The sequence below is a fragment of the Pan paniscus genome, chromosome 8, assembly GCF_029289425.2.
Source record: "Pan paniscus chromosome 8, NHGRI_mPanPan1-v2.0_pri, whole genome shotgun sequence".
NCBI lineage: Eukaryota > Metazoa > Chordata > Mammalia > Primates > Hominidae > Pan > Pan paniscus.
In genome coordinates, this window is record NC_073257.2 from 30,154,598 (window position 1) to 30,168,289 (window position 13,692).

At 33.7% G+C, this 13,692-nt stretch overlaps 1 protein-coding gene across 2 annotated transcripts in view; it reads right to left on the reverse strand.

Annotated features, from left to right (window-relative positions):
• Positions 1 to 3,151: 3,151 nt before the first annotated feature.
• The window catches only part of ST8SIA6 (ST8 alpha-N-acetyl-neuraminide alpha-2,8-sialyltransferase 6), a 138,913-nt gene continuing 128,372 nt past the window's right edge, over positions 3,152 to 13,692 (reverse strand). For both annotated transcript variants that reach the window (XM_034930052.4, XM_055092447.2), the window contains 2 exons: positions 10,768 to 10,860; positions 3,152 to 9,090 (listed from right to left, as the gene is read on the reverse strand). In XM_034930052.4, coding sequence (XP_034785943.1) covers positions 8,622 to 9,090; positions 10,768 to 10,860 — 562 coding nt within the window. In that variant the 3' untranslated portion in view covers positions 3,152 to 8,621. The remainder of the gene's footprint in view (positions 9,091 to 10,767; positions 10,861 to 13,692) is intronic.

The window sequence follows — 13,692 nt, forward strand, 5'->3', positions numbered from 1 at the left end:
GAAAATATGGTACCTATAGACCATGGAATCCTATGCAGCCATAAAAAGGAATGCGATCATGTCCTTTGCAGGGACATGGATGAAGCTGGAGGCCATTGCCCTCAGCAAACTAACACAGGAACAGAAAGCCAAACACCACATGTTCTCACTTATAAGTGTGAGTTGAACAATGAGAAAACATGAACACAGGTAGGGGAACAACACACACTAGGGTTTGTTGGGGTGTTGGGGGCTGAGGGGAGGGAACCTAGATGACAGGTTAATAGGTGCAGCAAACCACCATGGCACATGTATGCCTATGTAACAAACCTGAACGTTCTGCTCATATATCCTGGAACTTAAAGTAAAATAATAAATAAGTTAATCAATTAAAAAAAACAAAGATAAGAGAAAAAAATATTTTCTTTAAAAGGAAAAAAATATTTTTGAGATGAAGTCTCACTTTGTCACCCAGGCTGGAGTGCAGTAGCATGATCACAGCTCACTGCAGCCTCGACCTCCTGGGCTCAAGCGATCCTCCCACCTCAGCCTCTCAAGTTGCTGGGACTACAGGTGTATGCCACAATGGCTGTGTGTGTTTTTTTTTGTTGTTGTTGTTTTGTTTTGTTTTTTTGTATTTTTTGTACAGACAAGGTCTCGCTATATTTCCCAGGCTGGTCACGAACTCCTGGGCTCAAGCGATCCAGCCTTTTTGGCCTCCCAAAGTGCTGGTACTATAGGTGTGAGCCATCATGCCCAGCCTTAAAAAAATATTTTTGAAAGGTAACTGACAGTTTAAAGCAGAAAAATAATAATGTCATGGGGGTTTACAATATATGTATAAGAATAATGTGTGGCATTAATTACAAAGCACCAAATAAAAGGCAGATTTCCAGGTCGTATCAAAAAGCAAAACTCAACTATATTCAGTTAATTAAAAACACTTTTGATATAAAGAATCAACTTAGAAGTAAAACTACAATAAAAAGATATGCTAACAGTAACATAAAAAGCTGGAGTGGCTATAATAATATCAGACAAATTAGATTTTAGAGAAAAAATATTAGTAGGGATAAAGAGGATTATTTTATAACAATGGATCATTGATCAAGAAAACATAACAATCCTAAATATTCATGCATATACTAAACAGAATTTCAAAATGCATGAAGCAAAAATCGCTAGAACTGCAAGAAGAAATAGAGCCACGATTATTGTCAAAGATGTAGCACTCTTCTCTCTATAATTGATAGAAGTATATAGAAAATTAGGAAAGATAAGACTTGACTAATAGCATCAAATAATCTGATCTAATTGACATTAGTAGAACACTCCACCTAACTACAACTGAGCACACATTCTTTTGAAATGCACACAAGATATTTACCAAGAAAGGCTGTATTCTGGGCTGTAACAAAGTCTCAATAAATTTAAATGGATTTAAATCCTACTAAGCATATTCACTGACTACAGTGAAATTAATTTAAAATGATCTACGGTAACACATATGAAAAAAATCAGAAATATTTAGAAACTAAATAATATACTTCTAAATAACCCTTGGTCCAAAGAAGATTTCAAAAGGCAGTTAGAAAGTATTTAGAAAGGAATGAAAATGAAAACATGACATATACAAATTTGTGGGAAACAGCTAACGGTTTTTAGAGGAAAATACAGCACTAAATTCTCAAGTTTAAAAAAAGGTATCTCAAATCGATGACATTAGGAAACTATAAAAGGAAAAGCAAATACAGCTAAAGAAAAGAAATAATAAGGACCAGAGAAGAAATCAGAGACCAAACAGCAGGTTCTCGAGACAATCAATAAAATAGATAAATCTCACACTGGACAGACCAGGGGCAAAAGAGAGAAGACACAAATTACCAATGTGAGAAATCAGACAGGGGGATCATTGCAGACTCTACAATATTAACAGATAAAGGAATATTATGAACAACTTTATTACAATAAATTCTACAACTCTGATGAAGAAGATAAATTTCCTGAAGAACACAAACTACCAAATCTCACTCAAGAAGAAATAAACCGTCTGAATGGTCCTGCATCTATTAAAGAAATTGTTCAATATTAAAAATCTTCCCTCAAGGAAAGTTGTAGGTCAGATGGTTTGTCTGGTGAATTTTTCCAAATGTAAAGAAGAAAATGCTGAACTTATGCAAATTCTTCCAGAATAGCAAAAACTAAAACATAAACACAAACAAAACCAATACCAGCTTTGAAAAAGAATTAAGATTGGAGTTTTATCTCAAGACTTATAAAGCTACCGTAATAAAAATGGTATGATATTGGCATAACAACAGACAAATCAATGAAACAGAATAGAGTCTACAAATAAATAAACCCAAATATAAATCAATTGATTTTCAATATAGGTGCAAAGCAGTACAACAAAGTCTCTTCAACAAACTCTACTGGAACAACTGATCAGATATATGCAAAAATATGATTTAAACTTTACCTTACACTATGAACACATATGTAAAATAATTAACTCAAAATGGCTCATAGGCTTAAATATAACAAACTATAAGTCTTCTAAAAGAAAACATAGGAGAAAATCTGTTACCTTGGGTTTGGCAAAGATTTCTTAAATTTGACACCGAAAACACAAACTATAAAATTTTAAAAATTAATAAACTAGACTTTAGTAAAATTAAAAACTTCTGCTATTGAGAAACACTGTTAACAAAATGAAAAGGCTGAGAAAGTAGTTGCAAAATACATTCTAATAAAAGACTTGTATCTAGAATATATAAATATCCTTTATAAGTCACTTACAAGAAGACAACCCAATTAAAAACCGCCAAAATATTTCAGCAGACACTTCATCAAAGAAGATATATGGAAGTCAAATAAACACATGAAAAAATAATAAGGGAAATGAAAATCAAAATCACAATGAGATACAGAGATAAAACTGTGTACCCAATAGACTGTCGAAAATTAAATACTACTCAAACCAAATTTTGTCAAAGATGTCAGGCAACAGCAACTGGCATAGGCTACTGATAGGAACATGAAATGTTATAACCACTTTGTAAAACAGCATGGTAGTTTTCTAAAACTGTTAGACATACATGGACCATGTGACCTAGTCATTCCAATCCTAGATATTTGCCCCAAGGAAATAAAAATATGTTCACAAGAAGACTTGCACATTAATGTTCATGATACCTTTATTTGTAATAGCCAAAACCAGGAGATAGTAAAATGTTCATCAACAAATGAGCAGATAAGCCAATCGTGGTCCATCCATATAACATAATTCTACTCAGTAAATAAAGGCATAAACTACAGATACACAATCAACATGAATGAGTTTTAATATTATTATGTCGAGCAAAAGTGCAAGACAAGAAATGAGTACAGACAGTAAGATTCCATTTATATAAAATTCTAAAAAATGTAAACAGTCTATAGTGTAAAAATGTAAATGTCTATAGAAAAACAGATTAGGAACTTTCTGGGGATGAGGGTGGGATGGACAGGGAGGAGGAAGAGGGAGGGATTACAAAGTAGCACAGGAAAACATTTTGGGGTAATGAATATATACATTGTCTTAATTGGAGAGACGGTTTCATGGGTATATGCACGTACATAAATATGTGCCGTTTATTACATGTCAATGACATGGGATAATACTGATTTTTCTTTTCATTTTATAATTGCATAATGGAAATAATATTGGCTTTAGAGTCAGACATATGAGTTGAATACTAGCTCTGCTCTTATATATAATGCAACCTTATATAAGTTACTTACAATTTTGAGTCAGCTTCTATATTTATGTAGTAGTAAGAGTATCATATGTGAGTATAAGAATATATACGTCAAAGGCTTGCTGTATTAAATATAATAACGTGTATATTTTTCTTCTTTATCCCTAAACCCACTCCGATTACCCTCTTCTTAATGGGTACCCTTCTTGTATTTGACACGTAGCCTTGAATATGTTTGTATGTATGCATGCATACACTTTAAAGTAATTAAATGGCATTGTGCTAAAGCTTTTGTTTTCCCTTTATGCTAAATTTAAAGGACATACCCTTATTTCTGTATATATGTCCAGTAAGTTGCTTCTAACTGCTGTATCGTATTCCACACTATGTATCCAGTCAAGTTAGTTCACTGACTTCCGAAGAGACAGATATCTGTGTGTCCAATTTGTCTACTTACTACCGCAAACCATAATGGAATAAATACCTTAATACTTGTTTTTTTGTGCGGATCAGAACAGGTCCTCTTGGCTGTATATGCAAAAGTGCAATTACTGGACTATAGGACAGACATATGATGAATTTTACTAACTCAGTACTCCTAGGTTGCTTTCCAAAATGATTCAATCAGCTTATACTTCCACACTTGAAGTTAATGACCTTACTAATTTTTACCAATGCAATGGGTGTAGTATCTCACTTTCATTTGCATTTCTCAGGTTACTGGTAAATTTGAGTATCACTTCCTATTCTTATTAGCTACTCAGCTTTCCCCTTTGTAAATCACATTCTTATCTTTTGTTCATTTTTATATTGAGTTTCCTGTCTTTTACTTGTTGATTTACAATTCCTTGGAATGTCTCTCTATTAATGTCATTAATTTTATGCATTACTAAAAGCTATTTCAGTCTGTCCCCAGCCTATTAACTTTAAGGTGTCATTCACTGACTAGAACTCTTTCATTTAATACAGTCATAGCCATCCTTTCTTAACCCAACTATTTAAAAAGATATTTTTGGGTCATGTTGAAGAAGTACAGTTCCTCACCTGTATCTCAAACATAATTCTCCTACATTTTCTTCTATGAGCTTTAAAGTTTTCTTTTTAATCCATCGTTTTCATCCCTCTGGAGCCCAACTTTTTATATGGTGCAATGTAGGCATTTATTTTTCTCCATAGAGTGAGCCAATGTTTCAATATTATCTGCTAAAGAGTTTGCCCTGTCTCCATTACATAAGTAGTGCATCTTTATCATATATCACCCACATTTTTTTTTATAAAAAGAAGAATGCTTCTGGAAGAGCGATGACCCAAAATAAGAAAGAGCATGAGAAATATTCTTGCCTTTCCACTCTCAGGAGGGTACTGGTGACACTGTTCCTCGCTATGGGATCAGCCTTCTGAAGCCACATGTAAACAGGAAATCTTCAACACTCCTAGCAGCCTCAAGTGGATTTATTAGATCAAGTGCAGCAGATATATCAGATGAATTCCTACAATGCCTTCAATTTTTAATGGCATAATAATGTGTTTCCATGTCATGTTAGATAAATTATATGTCTTGAAGGTCACAATATATTATATATCACATCTTAACTATACTTCTGCAGTAGCTGTTCAGGATGTTAGTGGACCTGTTTTCCACAAAATTTTCCAATTTTCCCAAAGCTTCCTAATTCATGGAGTGATTTAGGGTACTTGACATTACATAATACTTAGCTGGTAAATTTTTTATAAGCAAGGAAAAATTTAGGCAAACACAGGTCTGATTTGCTGCTTAATTCTGTATTCCACAGAGAGTCCTCAAAAAAAGACTTTTTGACTGATTACCTGGCTGAGAGCCCACGCAGTTACTGGGTTAGGACTTACATGAAGAACGAAATCTCCTTTAGTGAAAGCCATGATCTATTTGTCATTGCCTTTTGTTCCAAGCGAAAAGCACCAGAGACTTCAAGGATGTTCGAGGATTATTATACTGCGCAAAAATTAACACTATGCAATTGATCATGAAGCCCTTTGCAGGGACCACAGAGTACTATGGACTATATACTTAAATGAATATTTCTGCCTTGCCTTTGGATTTGGCCGAAAATTATATTGGAATCTTGTTATTCTGTTTCATTGCTCAATGAGGCTGAACAACAAGTGGAAAATAGAATCCAACAAGCTGGTATTTCTCTTAGAAACTGGTATTATGTAGCATTATGAGCTAGAATCCTAACTAAAGGGCTACTCTTTTTTTTTTTTTTTTTTTGAGACAGGGTCTCACTCTGTCACACAGGCTAGAATGCAGTGGTAAGATCACAGCTCACTGCAGCCTCTACCTCCTGGGCTCCAGTGATCCTCCCTCCTTAGCCTCCCAAGTAGCTGGGACCACAGGTGCACGCCACTATGCTCAGCTAATTTTTTTGTTTTTTGTAGAGAAGGGTACTCACTATGTTGCCCAGGCTAGTCTCAAACTCCTGGCCTCAAGTGACCCACCCACCTTGGCCTCCCAAAGTGCTGGGATTACAGGTGTGAGCCATTGCGCCTGGCCTAAAGGGCTACTCTTGTCTAGTACCAGAACTCAGACTTTCCATTCTCAATGCCCTTAGATGTACTTGAGTTTTAAGAGCAGAAGATCACATTAGATCTAACAACATTTAAGCAATGCTGATTACATACAGATTTCTTGGGAGTGTCACAGTCAGACTTGGTTGTGGTGAATCTACAAATCTACAAGATGGAGTTTATAGTTTTTCTTTTTGTTTTGCACTTGGTGAAAAATTTGCAATGATTCACCAATACAGAACAAAAAGAACTGTGACTTACGTTTTACAGTTTACATAGCTGACATGCTGTATTGTAAACATTCATGTTCTATCGTATTTTAGAAAGTTCTAAGTAATGTTCTGTTTTAGAATGAAAGAACATTATTGGTACCTCACAGCAGGATATATGGAAGGTGGGATATATGCTCTACCAGGAAGAAAGTGTCAGGATTCAATGAGGCACTGTGTCTTTCACTCCCTTTAGTTCTCTGCAACACACTGACTATGCTAGAAAGAGAGTAGGAGAGCTTCAAATAATAGCCAACAACCCCAATCTGCTGTGAAATCACAACTATAGACCCACTTGAGAAAAAGATAAAAAGAATGCACATGTTATATGTGTCACAATGAATGTGTCTAAATATGACAGATTATGGATATCGATCATACACCACATCAGCTTTGTAAATCATAAAACATGAGTCACAGTTCTTGTCGCTCTGTAATGGTGAGTTACTGCAAGTTTTTCACCAAGATCAAAATAAAAAGAAAAACTATGAACACTATTTTGCAGATTTGTAGATTAATTACCACCAATTCTGACTATAACATACTTTATGAAATCTCAGGGTGTCTGTTTAGCCAAAGATTTTTGGCTAACGTGAATCTAGGTAGGATTGTTGTAAAATTTCAAATGTGCTTTTAGGATGGCAACACAGATGTCGAACCAGAAACTTCAGATGTGTTAACTTGGAAATGTCTACAATTTTCTCCACAAAAGAAAACCCGCAAACATTCTTTTTCTCCTAAGCTTTTACTGGAACATGGGTATCACTATGCTGTTTGATCTCATACCATTTGGAATATTTCTGAAATCCATATCAGTGACACTAGAGATTCTGTTTTGATGTTCTAAAGAAAAATTTTTAAGATAGGATATTATATGGGAAAAAAACTTAAGTAAGCTCTAAATGTCCTAACTATATGTAAGTTTTATTAAAATAGCATATAAAGTCCCCACATTGTATATTTAATTATTTCAGTATATTTTGTTACTTTTACTAATCAATTACATATTTCTAATATCATCAATGTTTTCAGGCATCCACAGGGGGTCTTCCCATATCTGCAGATTAGGGGAGACTATTGTACTTTGAAATAGATTCCACTGAAATGGATTTAATTATCCCTGCTTCTGTTCCTTGTAGCACTTTATTCATAGCTTTTGTCATTGTAATACTTATCATACCCCATCATAATTAATGATATGCACATCTGTTTTCTCCTACAAGAGGCAATAATCCTTCTTGTCCTCTCACAGAGCCTGGTGCAGGGCCTGGCATGAAGTAGTTATTCAGTAATTTTAAAACAAAATTGAGTGAGTGACCCCACAGACAAGACAACAGGTAAGAAAGACTGGGTATTGTAACTGTTCACGTCCTTGAAGTATATCGTATAAGTGAGAGAGAAAAAAGTGTAAGAATGAGGCAGGAAGTTAAAATAAAATTATTAAGTGTTGAAGAAATGTAGACATAAGAGGAAAATAAATGGCTTAAATTCAACCAAAATATCATCACAGCTATTATTAAAAGTGAATTTAATCAGAAGCAGGCATACTGCCATACTCAGAGAAGAATTTCATTCCCGAATGATCAAGAATTTTTTGCTTAAGTATATAATTTTCTTGCATGCAGTCTTTGAGACAGAAAAATGGGAAGGATATTATTGATAGAGACCTGCCACAGAAAGAAATCCAGTGGATACTGGTAATGCAGCTATTCTCTTTAGAAGAGATCTCCAAGAAAGCATGCTTTTATTATCGGTCTGGTGAAGGTGGAGATGGCTGGTATAAATAGTAAGAAAGAAATATTCTTTGAGTCCCTACCTCACACCAAAGGCCATGCCAATAATTTTCATAAATTATAAAAATTTGTATGAGTCAGATATCATGGTGTCCATGTTATAAGGAGAAAAAATGAAGATGAGAAGAATTGAATGACTTGCCATCATTGCAAAATGAGTGGGGAAGCTTTGGTCAAACCAAATTTTGGGGCTCATCTCAGAATACTCTTTAGCCACCTCCTTTGGTGTTTGGAGACATTGTTAATCACCTACTGCATTATATTAAAATTATTCCCATTTCAAGATACTTTGTTTAGGCGACTTCACATTTGCTAAATTGCAGTTTGAGGATTCCTTTCATGTGAAGTTGGAGGATCTGGCTGTATTCTTTGGGCATCTGATGGAAACCATGTTTAGGTAGCTTGTTGTCATAATAGTGATGGCTGACAGGTATGTCTTCTACAGTTTTAGAGAAGGGCCAGAATCCATACAGCTTCACATTTTTACACAGTTCCACTGCAACACTTGTGATCATCAAGCCGGTGGACAAGCGGTATGCAGTCACACCTTTAGTTCTCCAGAAAAGGGCCAGATCTTTCAGGTACTTGGGATGGAAAAATAGAACCTTTTGTCTTGCTTTAGACTCTTCGAGCGTGTAGTACACTTTAAAAGAGGTACCCGTGTTGGCCCTGAAGGAAAATGCTGGCAGAAGAAAAAATGCATCTCCATAGGTTGCAATGTCCTCCAGAAATAGGGCTTTTTTTTCCTTTAAGTTCCCGTATCTGCCAAATTAAAAAAAAATTATAGTAATCCCAAGAATAATAATAAAAGTAGCAGTTTTGATAACATAAAGCTGAATTTACCATTGGTCAAAACACTGAACGATTTGTATACTGTATATAAAACAGATAAAGTGTGGACTCAGAGAAAACTCATTCAAGTAAGCCTCATGTCAGTATCAACGGCTAGATCTTCATCTCTCTTTCTTGGAATCCTTTCAATTTCTACTTTCTTACTGGGCTATACCCTTACTGAACGGACATTTCTTGTATTATTTTCTATTCTTATTCGTTAATTTTTCCTAAAGTTGTTTTTTGTTATTGAAACACCTTCCAAATGTATAATGATAAAATATTTTTTCAAGCATAGTATGCATATCAATACATTTTAAAAAATTCATTGAGCTGCGCACTTATGATTTGCACATCTTTTGCACATATTTCATTATAAGTTTCCTTTAGAAAACCGAAGATAGACTGGGCACAGAGGCTCATGCTTGTCAGCACTTTGGGAGGCTGAGGCGAGAAGATCACTTGAGGCCAGGAGTTCGAGAACAGCCTGGGTAACACGGCGAGACCCCGCCCCACATCTCTATAAAAAAGAAAAATATTAGCTGGGAACGGTGGTGCACGCCTGTGGTCCCAGCTACTTGTGAGGCTGAGGTGAGAGGATCCCTTGAGCCCAGGAGTTTGAGGCTGCAGTGACCTGTGATTGCACGGCTGCACTCTAACCTGGGTGACAAAGAGAGACAGAGAGAGAGAGAGAGAGAGAGGAAGGAAGGAAGGAAGGGAGAAAGAGGGAAGAAAGAGAGAAAGACGGAAGAAAGAAGGAGAGAAAGAGAGAAAGAAAAGAAAGAAAGAAAAAGAAAGGAAAAAGAGAGAAAAGAAGGAGGGAGGAAGGAAGGAAAGAGGGAAAGAAGATTTAAAATATCTAAATGCAAATATAGATATACGTATAGGTTATTTTTTAAAATTTCCTCCATGCATTGTAGTATCTATGTGTATGATTTAAATAACTTAGTATCCTGGTAAGTATAATTGTGAGTGTTTAGAAAATATACTTTGAAAGGCAAGTTCAATATTTATTTTATTTTCTTTCAAGGGATGCTATAACTATTAGCACGAACATATTCTATTACTAATGCTTATCAGTCACTTTTGATGAAAACAATGGAGTAAAAACTTTGTATAAGATTACTTCTTAGCCAACAATTGTATGGTAGTTATGTGGCAGAAATGAAAGATGGTAATTATCTTCTAGTAATAAACTCTCTAACGTGATAACTGTATTTTGCCAGGTTGTCTTAGCCCTTACTCTCTGAAGTTTCTAAATAGAGTAAGTTTTATCAAGAAAGTGCTACCAAGAAAAAAGAGTAATGCTAACACTCTAAAAGAAAATGGAAAAAAGTGGCTTCATTATTGTTAAAAGAGATAAAGAAATAAATATGTTCTCATTTGATTAGCTTATGACATTGGAAGTACAACTGAATCATAACTCTTATGAAAAACGACCTTGATAGAATGCCACAATTTGCAAATGAATTCTTATATATTTTTCCAAAAACTCATTCCACCTGTACTGCAAGTCAGTCTCAGCAACAAGATCAGTGCTTAAGCTGAGAAACATGTTGAACAATGAAAACATGTTCCTGATCAGTTATGTAACTTGCAGCTACTTACTTCAGAGTTATGATGCTTGGATTTATAGTCACAAGATTTGTTTTACTGCCAACATCTTTACTAACATCTCCTGTGGTTGGGGGTAGGTTACACCTGAAATTTGAAAAGAAAATCATTTTCAAAATAGAACTTGTAGAAAAAAGATTGTATACACACATATGCACGTGCACGCACACACACACACACACACACACCTATCTATAATAATTGTTCTTATGTTGGAGAAATCATTGCTATTGAGACCCTCAGAATCCATTTGGTTTCTATTTTAAATTATTTACTTTAATAATTACTCAGTTCTTAGTTGACATTTCAATGTTGTATAAAATATACACCTTTTTTTTTTTTTTTTTTTTTTTTTTAAGGCAGAGTCTCACTCTGTTGCCTAGGCTGGAGTGTAGTGGTGCTCTGGGCTCACTGCAACCTCCGCCTCTCGGATTCAAGCAATTCTTCTGCCTCAGCCCCCTGAGTAGCTGGGACTAAAGGCATGCACCAAGCTAATTTGTATTTTTAGTAGTGATAGGGTATCACCATGTTGGCCAGGCTTGTCTTGAACCCATGACCTCAAGTGATCCACCTGCCTTGGCCTCCCAAAGTGCTAGGATTACAGGTGTGAGCCACCGTGCCCGGCGAAAATTACAAATTTGATAAATGCTTTCAATATGGATAATAACTTTTATAAGTATCAAAGCCAGAAGTGACAATTACACCTTGTCTAAGTTTAGAAGAGTTCCCAATCCTTTTATTAAAATTGTTATTTATATTATTTCTATTGATTATGTTCCCATAGTGGTATGATCACCAATTGGCATCTTCTTAAAAACTTGATGTACTGTGACTAAAGTTATACAGTCTGCCAGAAGCAAAGACTAAATTAAACAAATCAAAACCTCCCAATTCCCATGTGGATAGTTTTGCCACCAAATTATGGTTTTAATAAATAAAATCCTAATGTTCTTATAGTGATGTTTTCAAACTGATGTTCTCATCTTCCTTTGAGTACTAATTTGCTTTTAAATTGGAAAACAAATTAAGAATTCTAATTTTGAGTAATTATATTCTTGTCACAAAAAAGGAAAAATTGGTTATGACTTTCTAAATATCATTTACTGAATTTCAAGTAGTAAGGCTAAACATAAGAAGGGAGCATCTTTGAGTGCTTCCTAAGGAAGGTTGTTCAAAGTTGATGTGGTCTATAACATGAGGGAAGATGAAATAAGCTGTACCATGTCCTATAAAACACATGAATGAATGAAACATGAACTTCCCTCATTGATATAAAAGCTATGTCAGAAAATAAAATAAATACGGCACCTTGGTAAAATAAATATGAATCAAATATCAATAATACATATTAAATGATAAAGATTAATCATAGGTACTAGGCCATAAAGGTGATCTCAGTAGTGGGCCTCCCACAACAAATGTCCTTTCCAGAACAGTCTCATATTCTTCTGAATAATCAGAAGTGATTTCTAGTAGAATATCATAGGAGACTCCATAGGGAAGGGTATTTTATAGAGGAAATACAATAAGTTTTGGCTTAAAACTTAAAAGAAAAATATCTCAGAATATATTTAATTCATGAGTCTAAAATGCCTGTGTTTCTAGATTCTACTTTTGCTGATGCCAGGTATTTTCCTGAATATAGAGTATACACACACACACACACACACACACACACACACACACACACACACAAACAGTAGTATAGGTCATGGTATGTACTATACCATGCATGCATGGTATGTATGCATGTATTATAGATGTACATGCATACATATTATAGATTATATATTATATGTAATATTAGTATATTATATAATATGCATATATGTAATATATGTATATTACATATAACATGTATATATAATATGTAATATATAATATGCATACATATTATACATATATAACACATAATATGTATATAATATGTAATATATAGTATGTATACATATTATAAATATATAACACATAATACTGTTATATAATTGTATTTATTATATGTATATATGTATACATATTATACATATATAATTACATATAATACTGTTATATAATTTTATACAGAATATATGTATATATGCTATTATAGATTTATAAAATGTATGCATATTGTTATATAATATGTACATATGTAATGTATACATATTATACATATATAATTACATATAATACTGTATTATATAGTATATTATATAGTATACAATATACTATTATATATTATATACTGTACAATGTACAATATATTACATACTATCTATAATACAGTATTATATATTTATCATACATATGTATAATATGTATATATAATATGTAATATATAAATACTACTGGATTATATGTATTACAGTATACGACAGTATATATGTGATTATATATATTACTACTACTGTAATATATATGTGATTATATATATTACTACTACTGTAATATATATGTGATTATATATTACTACTACTGTAATACATATATGTGTATATATAAACTGGTATAGTAATATATAGCAGTGGTATATATAGTCATTGCCTATTTTTGTTCCTCACACACTTTATTCATAGCTCCAAATCTTTTGAAATGAAAAATAAAAGTTTGTTTTATGAACTTGCAACCTGAAGCACCAAAATAAGTACAGGCTTAAAAAATTAAGTATATTTTAAAGACACCAAACACGTCTAGCCCTCATTTTGCCTTTCGGTTCAAATGGCTAGTTTTAAAGGAAATTCTATATTCGGGAAAATACCTCTCATCAGCAAATGTGGAATCTAGAAACATAGACAGTTATTTTAGAATTATAAGTGAAATATCTGCTGAGATATTTTTCTTCTGGGTTTTAAATCAAAACTTATTGTATTGCCTATACTTGCTATAAAGTATAATGAATGTTTAGGCCTGATCCTCATTACAGATGTTTTGGGAATTTTA